The 19,747-nt window shown below is 37.8% G+C and overlaps 2 protein-coding genes across 2 annotated transcripts in view; one reads left to right on the top strand and one right to left on the bottom strand.

The window, feature by feature from the left end:
- LOC137398332 (inversin-A-like) overlaps window positions 1-19,747 on the top strand; it is a 334,813-nt gene that overhangs the window by 60,004 nt on the left and 255,062 nt on the right. The gene's annotated exons all lie outside the window — the stretch shown is intronic.
- LOC137398792 (uncharacterized) lies at window positions 2,595-10,616 on the bottom strand. Its single transcript, XM_068084968.1, has 4 exons — window positions 8,843-10,616; window positions 5,831-5,977; window positions 4,490-4,523; window positions 2,595-2,818 (listed from the first exon to the last, which is right to left on the bottom strand). Exons 1-3 carry the CDS (start codon window positions 10,614-10,616, stop codon window positions 4,516-4,518), a joined length of 1,929 nt encoding a protein of 642 aa, XP_067941069.1. The 3' UTR covers window positions 2,595-2,818; window positions 4,490-4,515.

The following is a 19,747-nucleotide window of genomic DNA, read 5'->3' on the forward strand; positions in this document are numbered from 1 at the left end:
TGCTTGCAGCAAATACAGTAAAGATAAGAAACTTTTGTCTACTGTTGACTTCATTTTTACAATCAATGCCTAACAAGATGCTAATATTAATATTTACAGTGAAATTAAATAGAATCATTTTAGGCTCTCAGAATGGTAACAAAGTGGACAATCGTTTTAATGTGCATTTTATTTGTTCAGAACATAATCGTAACTTTTCAATATTTCATGTAATACCGCTTTACAAAAGTGTATTTATATCAAAACAAACATAAAACTATTTTTCAAATATAAACGAATACAGAATAATTAATGGTGTATTTTTGAGAAGATTTTTTCCGTTTCGTGAGCATGTTACCATTTATTTTTAACAAAAAAACTACGATAAACCGCTATGTATATACTTTATGTTAATTTGCTAAAATAACTCATATTTGTAATTAAAAATTTGCTTGGAAAAAATGCTTACGTGATATTTTGTTAAACAAAAAAGATAACTACTCAATTTCTCAACAACTAAACGTTTGCAGTGGCTCAAAACCTTGTGTCTCGGTACGACTAACTAAAGCTTTTGTATTTCCGGATTAAGCTCCACCCCTAGAAAATGACCCAGAAACTGACCAGGTTTTGAGCCACTGCAATTATACCTGACCAGTTTTATTTCTTTTTTGTATCAGTCAGTTTTATTTGCTCTTATGGATTTTATTTTGAGTTTATTTTATTCTTAAGTTTTACTAAAGTTTATCACAGAAACTGGTCTTTGGTTAAACGTTGTAATCTTGGGGGGGGGGACAACTACGCAAAAACAACAGCTTGTCAAGACAGGCTAGGTTTGCTCCAACGCTATGACAAATTGCTTTAGATAAATCGATCTCAACTTGGTTAACTCGAACAGTTTTTTGACCAACGGTTACTGTGGTGACGGTTGTTATTGCTTTAGAATATCACTTTATTCTAATCCAGAGATAAACCTCAACTTTTAGTAGTTCTCAGGCGTCGTCATTACCATCATCGGCCAAACATTTTCATTAACGACTTTTCTAAAGGTTTGCAATATCCAATTTTGCCAAACATCCGCTTAGCGATGGCCCTCCGAAAGCTAAAAAAAGTGAGCTAACCTTCGAATAAACTTAAAGAAAAATCGGCAAACTTGATCTTGTTTAAAACGCTCAAAAGAACAAGATGTCTTTTTTTAGCATTTCAACAGCGATCAAGTTTTGCCAATTTTAATCTGAAAACGTCCTGGCAATCACATCACCTAAAACAACAAACCAATCTCAAGTGATAGAAAAGTCTATACGTTCTGATTAAATTTTTTTAAACTTTACGCTACAAGCCTTATAATTTGCAACAAGCCATTTATGCGTTTGATTTACATATAGTTTGCATATGTGTCAGGGCACACAGCCAACTGACACTTGAACTCGTTCTTGCACACAGCAACAAGTTCACTACTTAGTTATACTAAGTAACAAGTTTATCTTGCCTAGATGCGAATAAGTATATTTGAGTACGTATATACAAGCATTAGTGAAGGTTGTATACAACAGACTGCTGCATATAAAAAGTGTATTGCCTTTTATAGGTTTGGCAATACCAAAAGTATTTAGGCATCAGATAAAATAACATCTGTCAGGATGTTGTAAGTATAATATGAATTTGTTATGAATACAAGAGCAGGTTGCGAGAGACACATACATAATTAATTTGCTGTATGAATTTAGTTACAGACACAAGAACAGACAATATCAGTAGAAATCCAGTTGCAAAACAAAGCACTAAACAGGTTATCAGTTGAGTGGGATACGAAGAGATAACAGGTGTCAAACAAACTATAAAATGTTATTATTAAATATTCCAATGTGGGGAGATACGCGGATGGGTGGTCTGACAGGTGAATTGGTGATTAGTAACAGCTGTTGATTGCGATGTTTCTCGTTGAACAGAATAAAGGTCATTGTTGGTCGTTTTGATTTAGTTGTATTGTTCGTGAGGTATAGCTTGTAGCTATACCTTACACCTTCCCTCTTTGGAGATGTTGGTTATACTTCTTTTAAGGTAGATTGGTGTTGGTTATTGCGTTGTCGTTCTTCTTGATGTTTGATAAGGAGTGGCGGGTTCGTTAAGGTTATGTTGTCAATTGTCAGCCTTTCAGTTTGTCTCTGGAACACTGACTGTCTTGCGTCTGTAATTCGCGAATGAGCCCAATTCATTTCGTAATGTCCAAAATTGTGTCTCTGGCAAGTTGCTGATGTATTCTCTCTGACATCCAACATCATGGAGTTTCGTGTTTCTATATAGCTGAATAAAAGGAAGTAGAATATTCTCATTAGATCATATTCAACTGACTGCATAAGAAAACTTAGAAAACAAATTTTTTTTAAATGAATAGAACTGTGGCATCCTAACTAGGTGAATCCCTACCTACTATTCAGGATTCGACTAAAGCCACTTACAATAAAGCAAAAGAACGTGTAGATTTCACAAGTTACATGCCAATAAATGTGATTAAAATATCCATATATTGTTATATCTATCATGTTCCCCTCCCCCTTTTAACTGGAGAGGGAACTAGCTACTCTCAAATGAAAATTCCCAACAAAAACACAAAAAAAACAAACAAAAAAAAATCGCTAGTATAACAGCATTGAAAACTTATCTTGGCTAGTAAGTCCATAATAAGGTAGCTATGGCGACAGCGTCATCAGATGTCAGCAAAGTACGAGAGCCGACCAGTCTTTTCAGCCAAGCATAGCATGGGTCTAAACTGATGACTGGCCTTCACAACAGCTGTAGAAAGCAGCAGTTGCCGCAGTTCCAAAGAGCTAGCCTCAGTGCATACCGAAAATAAAGGTGATCATTAGTCAAGCTGTTCACCAATTCAGCGAACATTAGGTAAGTCTATTAATTTAGCTAACAAGATCATTACCATTTTAGATAAGGTCTATTTTAACATACCTGTAAAGCTAATCAGTCTAGTGTCTCGATCTCAAGTTATAAGAATGGCTAGGTTTGTTACTGTCTGCGTCAGTAGAGTCAGTAGTATGCGTAGTCTTAGAGTCATCGTTCAAAGTGCCTGGGTTGGTACCGCGCTTCACAGATACATATGTAGGTGTTTGAAAGTCATTAGTCACTGGAGGTTTACTTTTCTTTAGTCTTTGCAAATGTGTAACAAACTCTACACCCACAGGCATTCCTGAGTTGCCTAAAGCTCTAATGTAGGCATTCAGGCCTCTCAATTTTGTCACAACATACGGCCCATGAAATTGTTTTGAGAATTTCTTAACTTGGCCTTCCGCCACTCTAGGTACCGAGATGTAGACAATATCTCCTATCTCATAGTATGGTCCTTTAACACGCAAGTCATGATAGTACTTGTATTCACGCTGGGCACTTTCTATGTGGTCACGTGTCACTGCCCATGCGTGTGCCAATGATTCTTTCATGCTTTGTATGAAGTCCTTATTGTCACTGTATGATTTAGGCATTGTGGTAGGTACACACAAGTCGAAAGGTATGTCTAAGTCACGTCCATAGAGTAAGTAGCTAGGTGAAAATCCGGTGCTTGAATGTTCAGTATTGTTGTAGCTATGTAGTACAAATTTTGTCAACACATCCCAGTCTGTTTGAGTACGGTTCACTATGGTGGACATCAAATTACTGAATGTATTGAACCACCGTTCAATCTCACCATTTGTCTGAGCACAGAAAGGGCTAATGGTCCGCTTGTCAATTTTTAGAATTTCAGCCAATTTTACCATTACATCAGCCACAAACTCTTGGCCATTGTCACTCAAAATAACATTTGGTGTACCATGTGGTAGCACCACAAATTCAATGAATTGTTCTGCAACAGTTACAGCAGTTTTATCTGGAATTGGTCTCGCGATTGTTAATTTTGTGAAACTGCATTGAAAACCAACTAAATACTTGTTTCCACTAGCTGTAACTGGAAGAGGTCCCAAAATGTCCATGCAGACTCTTGAAAATGGATGTTCACATTCTAAAGGTTTCAATGGATACACAGGATTTACCGGTGCTCTTTTTCTCTGATTGTAGGGTATACAACCAGCTACAAACTCTGCGACACTGTGTGACATTCCAAGCCAATGGTATCTCAAACTCAAGCGCTTATATGTTCTAGTACGGCCCATATGGCATCCAAATAACGAAGCATGGTACGTTGTAATCAAGTCAAATTGAAGTGTTTCTGGTACACACAAAAGTGGTCGAACCGAGTCAGGTGGGCAGTAATACAAAACATCTTCTTGTAGAAAGTAGTTGTCTTTTTGGTTCTGCCAATGTCGCCATTGTGTCGGAGTCATATGTAATGGTTTCTTACCTGCAACTATGTAGTCGACTATTTGTATTAGGAAGTTGTCTCCTCGCTGTGCTTTGGCAAAGGAGAGCAGATCAGTTTTTGTAGATGCCAAGTGTGCTTCGGTGACACCCACCAGATTGTTGTCATAAACCTTGACTCTAGATAAAGCATCTGCTACAACATTTGTCTTACCTGGCTTGTATATGACTTGTAAGTCATATTCCTGGAGTTTAAGGGAGAATTTAGCTAAACGAGAACTTTTGTGATCACATGTCATCAACCATTTCAACGGGGCATGATCAGTCACCACTATTACTTTATGTCCTAGTAAAAGATGTCTGAATTTAGAAACTGAATCAGTGATTGCCAAACCCTCTCGCTCATACGTGGAGTATCTAGTTTCTGTAGGAGTTAAAACTCTACTGTGAAAACCCACAGGGTGCAATTCACCCTTTTCAAATTCTTGTAGGAGTTGTGCACCCAAAGCAAAACCACTGCTGTCAGTGTACAAGAAGAATGTTTTAGAGAAATCAGGATACCTTATGACAGGAAATTCAGCCAGCTTTGATTTTAGAAGTTGAAAAGCAGATTCACATTGTGCAGACCATTTAAATTCTTTTTCTTTCTTAAGTAATTCTAGTAAAGGTTTAGCAATAGTAGAAAAGTGGGGGATGTATGATCTGTAATAATTCACTAAACCTAACGCTCGACGTAGACTAGATAAGTCAGTTGGTGATGGAAAACGTTTGATTTTATCTACTAGCTCCCCGGTAGGGCGACTCCCATTTTTGTCATAAACATGACCTAGATACTGAGCTTCTGATCGTGCCCATGTGGACTTCGCTGGATTAATTTTTATTCCCCTTTCAATAAATCGATCTAAAACTGCGCCTACTCTTGCTATATGCAAATCTATGTCTACAGGACTAAAAATTAGTATGTCATCTAAAAACGCCTGGCATGTAGACCATGTTAGCTTGTCGAGTATCTTACTAATTGCTCTCTGAAATTGGATGGGCGAATTTTTCCAACCAAATGGAATTACCTTATATCTGTACGTGCCAGAATGCGTGACAAAAACAGACCTTTCTTGGTCTTCTTCATAGTCTAGTTTAATTTGCCAATAAGCTTTGACCAAATCAAGTGTCGTAAATAGCGCTTGACCCGATAGCATTTCTTTCACACTATCTAGGTGTGGTAATGGATATGTAAGAGTTTTTGTCACTGCATTTACTTTTCTAAAGTCTGTGCATAGCCTTAGTTTTGATGAATTTTTCTTCTTTACCATAAGAATAGGCGATGCCCATGCACTATGATTATCAGGTTCAATTACCCCGGCTTTAAGCATTTTTAAAATTTCCTCATCAACAGGTTCTTTAAGAGATACGGGTAATCGATATGGGGCTTTACGTATTGGGGCTGCACTCCCTGTGTCACAAAGTCTACCAGAAACACCACTAACTTTACCAAGATCATAGTCATGAGTCGCAAAAACTTTACTTTTTGTTTTGAGAAATTCTAAAAATTTACGTTGGTCAGATTTTGAAAGCGCTGATTTTGACATGTCAATATGAGATATTGGATCAATGTTTTGCTCATGTTTTCCATCTATATCTGCCATCATCTCATGTACGTTAACGTCGGCCAATCTTGTTTTTGGAAGTTCACTGGCAATTCCTAAAGGCGTACCTTTGTATATCTGTACATATTGATTATCAGTGTTAATCACTCTGCAATATATATGTCCATATGGATCGTTAAGAGTTGATGCAAATAGTAACACAGGACTAACAAATGATGGTTCAAACAAAGCTTGAATGTCAAATTTTGGGCTGGGTACACAGAAAATGCTGTCAGACATAGGTGGCAAAATTATATCTCGATCAGTGAAAACATTACAATATCTATCCTCCCCCACATCAGAAGTACATATGTTAGCATTCACAGATGGGGGATGTTTTCTCTTTCTTACTGCTTTAGAAACTGGAAGTGGAAGCATGTGTAACTTGCCAGTCAAGTAATCCATGCAAAGCCTGCCCATATGTCTCTAGTTGTCAACACCTAATATTAACGGATAGTGACATGTAGCAATAACTAAAAGCCTAGCCTCAACAGGCTCATTATCTATGCAGCGGATAGGCGCATAAACTTCACCTATGCCCTTAACTATGTCACCGCTCACAGACCGAATTGATCTTACAGTTTTTCTCATTTTTGTGGTTAACCCTAATTTATCACAAAGTGCTTTCGAAATGGTCGAAATCTGTGCTCCAGTATCAATCAATGCGTTGAACTCTGAATTGCCAATTGTTGCTTTAACTAGAGATTCATGTACAAGCTGCGTGAAAGTACACAAAATGTCACTCAATGTCGGCGGCTTAGACCGTGTAGCATGTTCATGCCTGTGCCTCCTGCTACCTGCAGTTTTTGTAGTAGGCGACTTAGAAATTCTAACTGCCCTGGTGGTGTAAGTATCAAATGTCGCAGCTCGTGATGAGATGGTACTAACACATTGTGGTCTTTCATAGGTTACTACTGGTAATAGTTTTGATGTACTCGCAGCTACAGTAGCTGGTTTAACTACAACAGGTTCCTCCGACCTAGGCTGTACTACTTGAGATTCAATCATGTCAATGTTTGTATCTTCTAACGGACTATCCGAGCTATCTTCATTTTTGGATGTAGTGTTCTGGTTCAACGAGATTTTAATGTTTGTGTTTTTACTATCCTTGGTATTTCTACTAGCACTAGCTCCCATGAAATATTCTCTAATGATTTGTTGCGGATTGGCTTTAAAGTTTTTAGCACCGGTGCACAAAAGCAGACAACTCCACAATACTTTGACTGTAACTACTAAGCAACATAAGAAAATCCATAGCTGTTTGACGCTCAATTCATTTACGTTTGACAAAAACGAAAACATACCCGTGTTTACTACATTGTTTGCAAAGATACCAGCTTGTTTTTCTGGATCTTGATGAAAACCAGAAGTCGTCCCGAGGTGTGTAAAAATGTTAGTTTGGTGTGACACAGAACCGGTCCAATCATTTAGACTGAATTTGTCTTTGAAAACATCCCAATCATAGAGTAACAACTCATGGATCACAATTTTATCTGGAGCAATGGCAAAACCTGAATAATTCAAAAATACTAGATTGATAGAATCCAAGTTTGTAATTTTAGTTAAATCTCCAGTGTTGTGATGGTAATAGTACAACTGGCCTTCCAATGACACAGGAATTTCTTGATCTAAAGAACAGTCGCTCAGCTCCCGAGTGTGGTATGCAATATTAGTGTGGGTGTCAAGCCAAATTGATTGATTATTCCCAGCCAAATTAGCATTTAAAGGTATGCGACTAGAGCAGGTCTCTGTAGTTAGCACCGAATATTCATTAATTCGTTCACATGGATACACTGATAGTAAATCATGTGTCAGCTTAGCATGTATGTACGTATGATTCAACAAGTGTCGTGTTGCTAGGGTAGGATTGCGTTCCAGTGCAGAAATAACTAGCTGCGCCAATGATTGCATACTTTGACAATTTGCCAAGAAAGAGGTTCTGAACAAATGGTTGTAATTCTCATTAATTCGCAACTCAAGAGCTTGTAGTTTAGAATTTACTTCACTGTCAGTTACTGCGCCATCAAGTTTATTAATTTGTCTTCTTGACCGAGAAGAATTTAAAGGTCTATTGCACGCAATTCCTTGATCACTTAACTGTACCTCACCACCACACTCCGAAGCTTGATTGACAATTCTATTTTTATTGAAACTAAGAGCTAGCTCACCACTATCGGCCATCCAGAAACGATCTTGGAATTTCCCATGAAACTGCTGATGTGGTAAGTATTGGCACTGTTCCTTCCTGTCCGGCTCCCAAAGCAGTGCAGATCCATCTCTGAGATTGCAGAACCCAGAAAGGTAGGTGCAATGACTTGTCACACCAGCAGGACTCTCTACTTCTTCTTTTTCTCCATGTCTTTTGAACACCGTAGTTTCATATAAATAGGCATTGTAAACAGTAAATTCATAGTCCTTACAGCAATAGAAACCGGAATGGTAAGCTGGTTCAGCTATATTATCAGTTTGATATAAAGTGCCAATTTGGACTAAATCACCATGCGGTGACGTATGCCACTTAAACATGGAATAACAAGTGTCTCTTGACACTTGTTGGTCATAATAGTCATCTGTTCTAGTTTGCCCATTCGCAAAAAATCCAGAATGAGTTACAATTTCAGTTTTCACGATGCGACAATGGAATGCCTTACTTTTGTACTGCACCAAATTAGGTTTGTACAGTGTGAATGTCAAGTCATAGGGTTCATGAGAAGATTTCGTATCAGGTAAAATGCAGGGTGGCAATTGAGGAATTTTGAACTTGGCAATAGTATGCCCTGTCCTACATATCATTGGTGATTGACACGCACAAGGCGTAACCACAGTGAACAAGCACAATACACTCAGTAATAGGTGACTGATTCTGCCCGCATTGACCTGCCTGCGGTCAGGGGGTCTAGTACATGACTTTCGTGACTCACCCTTTCGCATTGACCGTTGATCACACAGTACCTCATTAGAACGACCTCCTCTATTATCCAAAGGCATTGTCTGTATGGTTGATTGATGGGGAGCTCGCTCGGGTGCTCCCTCAGGAATTGTTATTGTTTGCGTAGGAGCTGGAATTTCCAACTCCGTCTCCTTTATTGACCTGTCCTTTTTGTCTTCTTGTGGCATCTCCTCCTTGCTTGTCGCTATCATAGCTGTACCTAAACTAACATCTAACAATTTGTTCTCTGCAAAAGTAGAAACAGTGTTAGTATATGTTTGTAGGTCAGTGTCATCGAATATAGCAACGCTGCATTCTAAATCTGGCTCAACAACATCTACAATGGGCTCAGGCTCCACTACCACCACCTTCTCCTCAACAGTCTCAATGACTTCAAAAGCAGAAGAGGCAAAGATGGTACAATTGTCTACTGGCTCAGGTTTCTCACTCGAAATAGCAAGTTGCTTTTCCTGCGACCCAGTCGACGCAAAAGATGCCCCTGGTGCCTGAGGAGGGTATGGAAATTGTTGACCATACCAAGCCATCCAAGGTGGAGGTTGCATCCATGGATGTGACTGCATTGGATGCACCTGCTGATTCTGCTGAACTATTTTACCATTAGTCGAGTTTAAATTGCGTTGTTTAGTGTCGCCCTGAGCCTCATTGTATGTGTGGTTGTTGGTGCGTTGCTGGTAGCCACCACGGCTACTGTCACCGCGCCCATGACCACTAAGTCTACTATTGTTAGCGCTGTTAGTACTGCTACCATCACAGTGGTAGGACAAATGCTTATCCGAACCACATCGGTAGCACAACCTTTTTTGTTTAGTGTCTCTCGTTCTATTAAACCTAGTGTTTTGAAGTGGAAAGTCACCTCTGTCTGAGCTGTAATTAGCAGCCACAGAAGAAGGTTCCTCGGCTGTTGTAGCCAAGCCCGCCTCCACACCTGTGGCAGCCTGCAACAACTCAGGCAGAGTCTTGCCTGCCAACGCCATTACACTTTTCTTAATCTTAGGTCTCAGTCCTTGCCGGAAATGTAGTAAAACAAAAGGGCTGAGTTCAGAGTCTTCACCCTGACTAACTAGTTTTCTAAATCGCTCATAGTATTTTCTAACGGTTTCGTTAGCACCTTGTTTAATGGTAGACAGCTCTAAAGCTACTTGTTCTGCGCCATGTGAAGCAGTTAGGCGCTTCTTCATGCGTACTTTCACTACACTATATGGTGCCACAGTGCCCACCTCTTTAATTATTTCTCTCAAATATGTCGCAGCTAAGTCTTTAACATAAACACCCAAAAGCATTGTATAACTTTCCTTAGGTACGTCGTTCAAATTACAGCATGTCTCAAAACGTAAGCAAAATGAGTCAAAATCTTCCTCTGCGGTTTTTCCAGAGTACACAAGACCGAATTTGACCCAGTCTTTCTTTGAACTATAATTAACTGACTTACCGTCAAATGAGATCTCACTCTCCTCCTTCTCTGGTCTGGTTGTCTCCTGCGTTCCCAGACGCCTTTCTAGTCTGCCAATTGCACACAGCACTTGGTCCAATCTTTCCTCTACGCCATCAATCCTGTTGTTGGTGGCGTCTAAATGGTCGGCCACATCCGCAAATCTTGCCGTCATCTGACCTCTCAGCCTTTGCAAGCCTTCAGCCTGAGCCTCATCGTCTCCCACCTCAGCGGGGTTCTCCACAACTTCTTCCTCTACCGCAGCAGAAACCTGGGCATCAACCGCAGCTTGCCCAGTAGGCTCCTCGTCAGTCATGTCTTAGTTGTAGATACTTCTCAACTTCTGACACCAAAAATGTCAGGGCACACAGCCAACTGACACTTGAACTCGTTCTTGCACACAGCAACAAGTTCACTACTTAGTTATACTAAGTAACAAGTTTATCTTGCCTAGATGCGAATAAGTATATTTGAGTACGTATATACAAGCATTAGTGAAGGTTGTATACAACAGACTGCTGCATATAAAAAGTGTATTGCCTTTTATAGGTTTGGCAATACCAAAAGTATTTAGGCATCAGATAAAATAACATCTGTCAGGATGTTGTAAGTATAATATGAATTTGTTATGAATACAAGAGCAGGTTGCGAGAGACACATACATAATTAATTTGCTGTATGAATTTAGTTACAGACACAAGAACAGACAATATCAGTAGAAATCCAGTTGCAAAACAAAGCACTAAACAGGTTATCAGTTGAGTGGGATACGAAGAGATAACAGGTGTCAAACAAACTATAAAATGTTATTATTAAATATTCCAATGTGGGGAGATACGCGGATGGGTGGTCTGACAGGTGAATTGGTGATTAGTAACAGCTGTTGATTGCGATGTTTCTCGTTGAACAGAATAAAGGTCATTGTTGGTCGTTTTGATTTAGTTGTATTGTTCGTGAGGTATAGCTTGTAGCTATACCTTACATATGTACATTTATCTACTAATTAATACATGGACTTGTGACAGTGCTCTGATAGCTAGAATGCTCTGATAACTCGAACACCTTTTCTTATCCCTTCCCACAATCCTTGATCTGTTTTAGGCACGATAATACGATAGTTTTACCAGCTGCCAAGTCACGCGATAACTATCGGTGAAATCAGTCTGCTCATTGATGATTCGATACTATCGCTATTGGTGGGACAACTCCAACGATAGTCGACAACACCTTTTCAAACGACAAATGCAATCCCTAACATGTACTTGTATGACCCAAGGTTAAAAATTTAAACAAATTTTTACGGTAGGTTTTGAAATATCAGTGCTCAAAGTGACAGTATTACAATGGTGATGAAATACAGTGCTTTGCAAAATTATGGCAACCTCCTGCACAATATGACATGCGTCACGTTCCATTGGTAATTTTTGTGCTTAAAATCAAGATAACTAAGCAATGTTATACATCATTTTGTCCAGAATATTGTGAGCAATTCAAAGATGCATTTAATTTTTAGCACATTTCAACTGTTTTTTTTATATTTGAAAACAATGTTTTTTATGGTGGTAAACTTTTCGCTATAGTTAAAGTGCTCGATTTGGTTTAACAGCAAACATTGCTCAATTGAGGAAATCTTACAAACTGAACTCTTTGTACAAGTGATGGCGGCCCTGAAAAGGGGTGTTGGGTTTAAAATTGAGGTCTAATACTTTGTTGGCCAGCCTTTATTTCTGATGACAGCATCAAACCGCCTTGGCATGCTGTCAACCAGCTTTCGAGTTAGTACAAGTGTCACTATGTGATGCCAGGCCTCAATAATCTTCTCAATCACTTTTCTTTTGCTAGTAGGTTGGCGCCTGCTAATTTCCATGCCCACTTTTTGCCACAAATTTTCTATCGGATTGAGGTTCGGAGATTGTGCAGGCCATTTTAGAAACTCAACTTGTTTGGTATCTGCCCATTCCTTCACTTTCTTTGCTCTACATTGTAGACGTTTAATGACAATATACATGGTTATATTGAATGCGTGAAGTATATTTGTAAAAATATTTCGACGAGTAAGGCTGCATGAAAGTGTAAATAGGAGCCATTGTGTTCAACTATGTCCCATTTGAGCAGTTTTTTTGGAAAGGAATTCAAATCTACGACATTTTTGTGATGGCTGCAAGTACCTGTTCACTTTTGAGCTTTTACGAGCTTGTAATCACATTTACAAATATTTTGCACCTACAACTCAGCAAAGTAAAACACGATGAATCTTTTGATACTAGATAACTGTAATGTGAATTTTGTTGAAAGTCAAACTTAAAGACCGCTGAGATTAAAGTACAAAAGCAAAAGTAAAACACAGAATGACTCGCTGAAATTTACTTAAATTAATTGCTGTTATATGAAGAGAACATCCGCCAAGGTATGCTCCCTAAATTTTCAACACATCAAATCCTTTTGCAAAAAATTTAAACACCCCTGACTTAGGGCAAATGTTATAGATCAGATATTAGTACTAAGGCTATGTGTCAAAGATTGGACATGAATACTAAGGCCATCTAATTAGTATTCGTGTCTGATCTATCTATATCTATATGTAGATATTTATATATCTACGCTAGATATCTATCTATCTAGATAAATATCTATATCAATCTAAGGGTTATAGATAACACATGATTACTAACGCTATATACCATAGATCTAACATCTGTCATAGATCTGGCATGATTGCTAAAGCTATCTGTCATCAGCCTTAGCATTGGCCCTAAAGTATTATGTCTCTTGGCAGCAGCAGGCAGTGTGCTAATTGTTGGTTCATATTCAAATTTTTCTCAGTTTTAAACGTGCACATTTTGTAAAGCTTTTTCACATAAGAACCAAGCGCTTGGTTTAACAACAGATCATTTGGTGCAACTTGTTTATTCAATAATACCCTCTGCCTTTGGCTACTAGAGATGAATTTTACTACAATTAAGATGGTCTACCTTAGCATTAGACAATCATTGCTGTTTCCGTTATCCACTTTCTTATCAATAATAAGGAACTGTTCATATTTAATATTAGAAAGGTGGCCAGCTGCAGCAGTGAGACCAGCTCTAAAGCATTGACAAGTCCACATTTAGTAGGAAATTTCACATGAAAATCTATGCCCAACTACAAGATTTGGAGTTTTGTCAGACTATACAGGTGGTATTATAAGTATTGCATGATTACAGTTCAAAGTTGACAAGTGACAGGTGACAAGTGTCTATATTCATTAAAATCACTGCCAGCTGAATAGAGAAGAAAAATTGTGTTAGGAATATATATGAAATTGTATTTAATTATAAATCTTAAACAAGAACTGCATGTGATTTTTATTAAACAAAGAGGAAGGTATCAGCCCTGAGGATCGTGATGCTGGTCTCCTGTCTCATCTGTATCCATAGATATAGTAAACCCTAGATATGCGAATAATCAAAACAAGTGAGGCCTATAATTAGCATGACGCAACGTCATGGTGATGTGCAACGCGAATCAGCTGATCTATTAACTCTTATTGACTTGGCACTAAAAACTGCTCAATTTTTCCATAGTTTGGCATCTGAGACTGCATTTTTTACTGAAAATATGTAAAACTTATATACAGTAAAACTTCAACTTACGAGTGCCCTAACGTACGAGAAACTTGAGGTACGAACCAGCTTTTAAGCAAGTTTTAGCACTAACATACGAGCCATGTTTGAGATACGAGCACATGAGTCAGTTGCCAAGTATGTCGGAGGTGTTTTATGAGAACAGCATCACCCTGTATTTTTCAACTGCTCAGATTATACTTTGTACCATGTTTTTTGTGCGCGATTTTCAGTGCAGAATTATGCGAATTAAAAGTACCGTGCGTAGACCGAAAGTTTGCCAGTAAAAGGATAGATAATGCAAAGAAAAAGCGAATGATAGCAATTGATATTAAACGGAAAATTATTGAAAAATATGCAAAATATGTATGCGTGATTGAGCCAGCTTAGCAATATTACAGAAATACATCCACAATTATCAAACACAAGGATTATATTCAAGGCATTTAGTTTGCAAAAGAACTAACCATAGTTTCTAAACGACGCAGCGATCTTCACGACCACTGATAGAGAGACTGCTCAGGCTTTGGATAAAAGACAAACAATGTCCTTAAAGGCAAATGTCCTTAGATAGGTTTCTCTTAAAACGGCCGGCTGGTCGTGAGAGCGAAACAAAAGAAAAATTAGCTAACCAGCGAGAAACTTAAAACTATGAGCGCTGAAGAAATTTTAATTATGTTAAGTTAAAGATTAAAGTTTGCTTTTATGTTTGCTTTTAAGTTTGTCTTTTAAGACTTGGATAAATTCCAAATTTATCAAAGTCAACTGTTGTAATGAAGGATAACTTATCTCTCCCTCTCTGGCAAATGCTAGCGTTAGCTGCTATTGCATGTATTTAATTTTACATTTTAATTAATCACATTTCCTTGCATTATTTTTTATATGTTGCTTTTTGAAAGCATGTGGTAAGTTAGAACAATAACCAACATGTTCTTTCTGTTACAATATATTGTTTTGAGTGTTTTATATGCATTTTTAGAGTATGGAAACCAATCAATATATATTTAATTGTTCTATATATAAATAAATTACACCAACATGCGAGTAAATTGACATACAAGCTGTCTCTGAATGCATTAAGCTCGTAAGTCGAAGTATGACTGTAATGACTTTGGATTAGAAAGGCAAGAATCTTACACACATGGTAATGCATAATACCAATGATTTAGAAGCTTCTATATCACTGATAATACAAAGAGTGACCAAATAGAAGTTAAACTAATAACATACTGATGAATCAAACGAGATTTAGAAGCAGTTACGCTGGACCACTGTATTAAATACCCATTAGACATGACTGAAAATAACTAGACGAGATAGTTTTTGTCTAAGGTTGGTTGAACTAGATTCCTGCTTTGAGGCAGCATAGTGTATTCTGATTTTAGTATAACGATTTACTATGGTTTTGAGTAGACTGTTGGCATGCACTGTACATGTAAAACCTTGATTGAGGTTATGTAATAAGACATATATGTTATTGTCTGTGATGTTGCTTGTTTGAAAGCTCTCTGTGTGATACCATAGCTCTCCATGTGTGAACGTAGGCACTTTTCTGCAACAATACATATTAGGCCTATCAATCTGGTCACCAATCCTCCTCTGTTTTTAACTGAGATTAGGGTTATGTCATCACTATTTCTACTTCCCACTACTTCTACATCGGTCAAGAACTTGATACACTCATCACATTTGAGTTAGAAAAAAAACCTCATCACCGAACTCCTCATCTTCACCTTCCTCAGCTTTTGTCTCTTCTTTCTTTTTCTTTCTAGCCAGAGAATATAGCAGGAGTTGGCCAGTTTTTTTCAGCCCTGCTCACATCAAGATCAGTACAGTTAGCATTGGGACGGTGTGATATGTTTTTATGAGCAGTGCTCGAAGTGCAGATCTAAAGCACTGCACATCCGGGTTAATGTTATAGCCACCCTTAGATCGTATTGTGGAAAACAGAATCTCAATGTGATCCTGGTTGATCTTAAAGGTTAGGAAGTAGTTGATGTAAGGGTAGTTGCTGAAAAGATATTGAGCAATGCCATGTACAGATTTGGCTGCTGACTCAAAACCAATGACGAAATGTTGATGATTTTCCTATTATTTTCCACTAGCATTTTTCAGCTTGGTGTCTTTAATCAGCATAGATAGCTTATGATATTGTTGAGAATTTCTTGTTTTGAGTTGAAGTTCTGTCTTGTTATGGGCAATTGAGGAAATACCTGGGGTGTTGTGGTCTCTTCTGATAACATTTCACTAAGAATTTGGTCTTATTGTTACGTTAATGACTTAAAAACTAGCATGCCAAGCGTGCTTCCACTACTAAACTTATTGCTCAATTGAAGGCTTTGATGCTGTGATGCACATCACTACGACGTAACGTCGTGAAAACAACAGCCAATTATAGGCCTCACTTTTACTCCATTGTAATGATAGCTATTCGCCAATCTAGGGTTTACTATATCTATGTCTGTATCAGTAGGAGTACGCAGATAAATATCTAGTGTGTTAAGTCTCTCCATCATGGCAGCCATATCTAAAGGAACATATAATTATCAGTGTCTATTATAGAACTCTTCTCTACCTATGAGCTTTGTACTATCTCACAACCACCTTGTGTAAACCGTCTTTCAAACGAACGGCGGGTTTACAAGAGATGGTTTGGAGTTGTAACTACTGTGATATATTCTGCTCAGGATAGCAATAAAATATAGCCTGCAATTCTTGTATTCACTGCAGCCAATTTTGAGTGGTTTTCTCCCTTTGAGCATTTCGCAAATAAGCAATTACTGACCAGCCAATAGCAATGATGAAACAATACTCATCATATCCATTCCTTAAAAGTTAATAACTAGCAAGACAAAGTACACATGAAGGTAAATGAATATGTGTTGTTACTGATGAACAGTAAATATGTGAATGTTAAAATTCAAACACTAGTTGAATTGTGAGTAAAAACTTGACTTGCCGTCATCTGATTGTTGGCTTTCTGAAGAGCTATAGATTGCAACTGAGACTCGACTAGCTCTTCCCGTAGTGCTGCGAGCTCCCTCCTGTGTTTGGTCAATGCTGAAACAACAATAGAATCATGGCTCATGTACTGGTATTAACTCCAAAGGGGAAGATTCAGGGGAAGTGTAGAACTGCCATCTATATTTTATCACGAGGAGAAAAAAATAGTTCTAAAAATCAAAAATGAAAACTCACCATCCCCTTTCTGACTATCCACTTCTCGGAGGGCTGTGATTCGCTGCTTAGACTCTGCTAGCTCTTCTCTCTGATTGGCCAACTCTACAACAACAGTAGAATCAGTGCTCATATACTGCTATTTCAAGATGAGACTCTGAAATATCTTGTCAGCAGATTATTTGCTCAAATTTTTTTTAATTGTTTTGCCTAAAAAAAACCTTTTTAAAGAGAAACTGAATGTTACAGCTTTTTCATCCTCTGTTATCTAAAATAAAGTTACAACCTTCTGATTTGAAAGATTAAAAAATAAAAATGGCTGCTAGCAGTGAAAAACCAACTAGTACTATTACTTACATGATAATGAAATTTTGTTTACCTGCTCCATGCTGCTCAGCATCATCCTGTAGAAGACCAATCCTCCTTTCAGCATGAGCCAAGGCTACAACATAGAAAGTATATTTATAGCCTGAGACCCTACTGTAACAAACCTGTCACTTACAGGTACTATTTGTGATAGTAAATTATAGTTCCTCAGGTGTTAATTACCACTTCTGCATAGAAATGGCCTAAAAATATAATTTACCTGCCGTCTTGCAATTATCCGCTTCTTGCAGGGCTACAATCTGCCACTGAGACTCTGTTAGCTCCTCTATCTGATTGGCCAATGCTGAAACCATAATACAATAATAATATTATAATAATGCTAAACTGCTAATGTTGTCAAAAGAAGAAAATCCAGTTTTACTGAAAAAAAAAACTAACCTTCTGCCTTTCGGTTATCTGCTTCCTGCAGGACTACAATCTGCTGCTTAGATTCTGCTAATTCCTCCGCTTGATTGGCCAATGCTGAAATAATAAAAAATATAATAATAACATAACAATCATGGCTCATGTATTGAGAAGGTTTAGAAACATCAATATTTTATTAACAACTATAGAATCATGGCTCATATCCTGTTACTACATGAGAAGGAGATACAGAGAAATACAAGAGTATAGCCTCAGAACTAAAGAAAAGATTTTATGATAAAAAGCTATTAGTTTTTGTATAAATTCATTCATGAGAAGCTTGTAATGCATTTTTAAAAAACCAAAAAATAACGTTTTGTGAAAATAATATTTTTATGCATGCAGACACTGTTGTTCCAGTAGTTTAAAAACTGTCAATCCTATCATTTTTACCTTTTGACTTTAGTTTGTCAGCTTCCTGGAGAGTAACAAATTTTTGGTAAGTGACTGCATGGGCTAAAACAAAGTAAAGATCAATACTTCATTATCCTAATATAATCAACAGAAAATTCATCGTATAAATAGGAAGTGTTGCGTCTCATTACTTGTAGCCTCAGGTACATGTAGAAGGAGGCAAGTTTTACCTTTACAATAGACTAAACTTAATCTCGACTTCTGACCACCTTATGAAACAAGTTGAGGGACAACGAATTAATCAAATTAATACGTTGAAGTACTGATGCTGTAGTATAATATTAATACTATTAGTTAAAACTATTTGAGCAAATGTTAAAATATAGCCTGATAAGCTACTGCTAAAAGTTTATGGTAAGAGCTATTAAAAGTGAGAATCAACTAGTATGGTTTTTAAGAATAAATATTCCATAAGTTCCAGCTGCATTCCTACCTAATTCCTAATGTTTAAAACATTTCTATTGCACGATGTATACTTATTTTCTCTAAGGCTATAACCAGGTATACAACCACAATGACTGGACTGATAAACTGTACTTAAACTAATAACCTTCATTTGAACTGTTAAAATAATTTATGTAATATCGCTAGATATTACATATTAGTATATTACATTAGTATAAATATAGTAATCTATCATAGTTGGTGTGTATAGTATGTATGTAGTTCCAGCTATAGCTAGTAAAATATTGGAATAAAAAATATGTATCACAGAATATTTGATCTCAGACCCTCCGGTTCACCAGTCTGATGCCATACTAATTTAGCAAAATGAGCTTGATAAATCCATTAGCCGATATATGTCGTATATGGGAGAAAATACCCTATTGCTTTTGATCAGGACGCAAAGTGATGGCAGATTTTCATTGACAAGGGTAGCTCATATTAGGAAGCTTTTTTAAATTGTCCATTGACAGTGTGCCAGGCTAATAGTAAGCGGCGCCAACTTTCATTACCTCCCACTTTTTATGAGCGGAGTTTTAATACAAGGATGATGCCAGGTAGAACAGCTAGTAGAGTAATACAAGTGAGTGGTTGCTATCAAACTTTATAATCATCCCACCTGCTAATACTGGCTGCTGCCAGCTCTTAAGCAGCTCTACTGACTCTTTCACTTCCCAATGCTCTGCCTCTTCCAAAGGAGTTCTACTGTCTTGGTTCTTTATACTGAGGAGAGCAGAGACTCTCCTAGGAGGCACAGAGGTCAGCATTGCCAGTAGAGCTGCGGTGTGTCTCCATCTGGCTGCCAAGTGCAAGGCTGTGTCTAGGTAGAGAGCCTGTATCTTGAGCAGGGAGACTCGTTGCTCTACTGACAGGCTAAGAAGTAGAATTTCTACCATCTCTGTATCTCCACTCCCTACAGCCTCTGTTAGAGCTGTGCAACCCAGTCCATCCTCCTCAGCAATCAGCTCATACTTCTTACCAGAGGAAACAGTACGAAGCACAAGCTCTACTAACTCTC

Source organism: Watersipora subatra, chromosome 6 (assembly GCF_963576615.1).
Source record: "Watersipora subatra chromosome 6, tzWatSuba1.1, whole genome shotgun sequence".
NCBI lineage: Eukaryota > Metazoa > Bryozoa > Gymnolaemata > Cheilostomatida > Watersiporidae > Watersipora > Watersipora subatra.

Excerpts from the sequence above, each read along its gene's own strand:
- LOC137398792 (XM_068084968.1), bottom strand. The coding sequence starts at position 10,616 with ATGACTGACGAGGAGCCTACTGGGCAAGCTGCGGTTGATGCCCAGGTT. Across the intron at positions 5,978-8,842 it reads TCAACGGTCAATGCGAAAGG|GAATTGCCAGTGAACTTCCA; the intron begins GTGAGTCACGAA and ends GTACGCCTTTAG.